General features: G+C 53.7%; 1 protein-coding gene and 1 long non-coding RNA gene across 2 annotated transcripts in view; one reads left to right on the plus strand and one right to left on the minus strand.

Moving 5' to 3' along the window:
- LOC112157621 overlaps positions 1–1,954 on the plus strand; it is a 9,783-nt gene that overhangs the window by 4,275 nt on the left and 3,554 nt on the right. The gene's annotated exons all lie outside the window — the stretch shown is intronic.
- The window catches only part of pthlha (parathyroid hormone-like hormone a), a 7,679-nt gene that overhangs the window by 2,700 nt on the left and 3,025 nt on the right, over positions 1–1,954 (minus strand). Inside the window, exon 2 of the mRNA XM_024290438.1 lies at positions 254–364. Within this exon, the coding sequence (XP_024146206.1) occupies positions 254–360 (107 nt within the window). The 5' untranslated portion in view covers positions 361–364. The remainder of the gene's footprint in view (positions 1–253; positions 365–1,954) is intronic.

A 1,954-nucleotide genomic window follows, 5' to 3' on the forward strand; every position in this document is an offset into this window, starting at 1 on the left:
GGGGGGGGGGGGGGGGGTAGTGTCTCTGTTCAATGTTTTACTCAATGAAGTTAAATATCATCACCCCCCCATGAAAACACCTCCACCAAAGACAAGCACAGAGAGCAGAAACCTTCTCAGAGCTCTTAGAACTGTTCTGGTTCTGATCAGCTGGACCCACATGTTGGGGGAGGGAGGGGGGCAGCTGGGGGGTCTTGTGTCTCTGCCTTTTCATCAGACTCATGTCCATCTGGGGGGGGGGGATCAGACTCACGTTCTGCCGCTCACGGCGTCCACGGGCCGTCCGTCATGAGGAACCGGGGAGACGAGCAGGAACACCGCCAGGCAGCAGCGCTGCAGCCCCCGCCGGGACAAGAACATGGTCCTGAAACCAGAGAGAGGGAGACTGAGCACCCACAGGAGAACCGGAGGAGAACCGGAGGAGAACCAGAAGAGAACCAGAGGAGAAAAAGAAGAGAACCAGAGAAGAAAAAGAAGAGAACCAGAGGAGAACCGGAGGAGAACTAGAGGAGAAAAAGAGGAGAACCAGAGGAGAACCAGAGCAACAAAAGGAGAACCAGAGGAGAACCGGAGGAGAACCAGAGCAACAAAAGGAGAACCAGAGGAGAACCGGAGGAGAACCAGAGCAACAAAAGGAGAACCGGAGTAATCCCCCCCCCCCCCAACTCAAAGTTTCAGCAGCAGAGACTCTCAGGAGGAATCCAGGTGAGGACAACCCCCCCTCCTCCTGCTCCTCCATGCCAGCTGTGAGGAGGGGGCTCTCAGACTGAAAAATCTGCTTCACGTTTTCCATGAAACCAAACCAGAAACTTTCACAGTTGGAGTCTGCGCAGCTGCAGAGTCTGCGCAGCTGCAGAGTCTGCGACTGCAGAGAACGTCTGTCTGTCTGCAGAGCCTCCTCCTCCCCCAGAGGAGTCCTGCTCCTCTATGAAGGTCTGCAGAGCCTGGTTCCATCAAGCACACAGAACCTGTTCTGTCAGTATGACCTCCTCCAACAGGAGTCTTCAGGAACAGAACCAGAACCGACCCAGTGGTTCTGGGGTTCGCAGCGGGGGAGGTTCAGGTTTTTGGGCCTCAGAAGTAAAACAGAGTTGTCCTAAAGCGGGAAGACGTGTTGGTCATGTGACCACACCTCATGCCCCTCCTCCTTCAGAGCGTTCCTTCTCCAGACAAGAACTCCAGGAGAACTTTGGGCCTTCCGGGTCTGTTCTGAAGAAGTCTGATCCACTTCCACAGAGCAAACGTTTCCCTTCCTGTCACACAGGACGCCGCTCAGCGTCTCCTCATGTCTGCTGGGGGGGAGGGGCTGTTCTGTAGGCCACCGCTGGATTATACCGGGTCGGGACTGACCCGGAGAGTCCGCCGGAGCAGAACCTCTGTCTGCTGGTGACAGGATGTGGTTTGTCAGCTGTTGAGAAGGTCCAGATGCTCAGCGGCAAAACACGACTGACAGAACCCGTCAGCGCTGGGAGTCTGGTTCTGCTCAGAAAGTCTGGTTCTGCTCTGAGAGTCTGGTTCTGCTCAGAGAGTCTGGTTCTGCTCTGAGAGTCTGGTTCTGCTCTGAGAGTCTGGTTCTGCTCAGAAAGTCTGGTTCTGCTCAGAAAGTCTGGTTCTGCTCTGAGAGTCTGGTTCTGCTCAGAGAGTCTGGTTCTGCTCTGAGAGTCTGGTTCTGCTCAGAGAGTGGAAGAAGCGGAGGAGTGAAGACATCATAGACATAAATATAACAGACCTGCAGTTTCAGATTTCTAGAATCTTTAAAAGTCTTTGGCTGTTTGTGACTTTAGGATCCAGAAGATCAAAGGAGGAGATCTCCTCCTTTGATTAGATCTCCTCCTTTGATTAGATCTCCTCCTTTGATTAGATCTCCTCACAGGAGGAGGGCATGTCTGATTGGTCTCAGATGAAGCTCAAAGTTCCTCCTTTCTGGACCAGAACCTGCAGAGCGTCAGAGTGT

Source organism: Oryzias melastigma, linkage group LG23, assembly GCF_002922805.2.
Source record: "Oryzias melastigma strain HK-1 linkage group LG23, ASM292280v2, whole genome shotgun sequence".
NCBI classification, from domain to species: domain Eukaryota; kingdom Metazoa; phylum Chordata; class Actinopteri; order Beloniformes; family Adrianichthyidae; genus Oryzias; species Oryzias melastigma.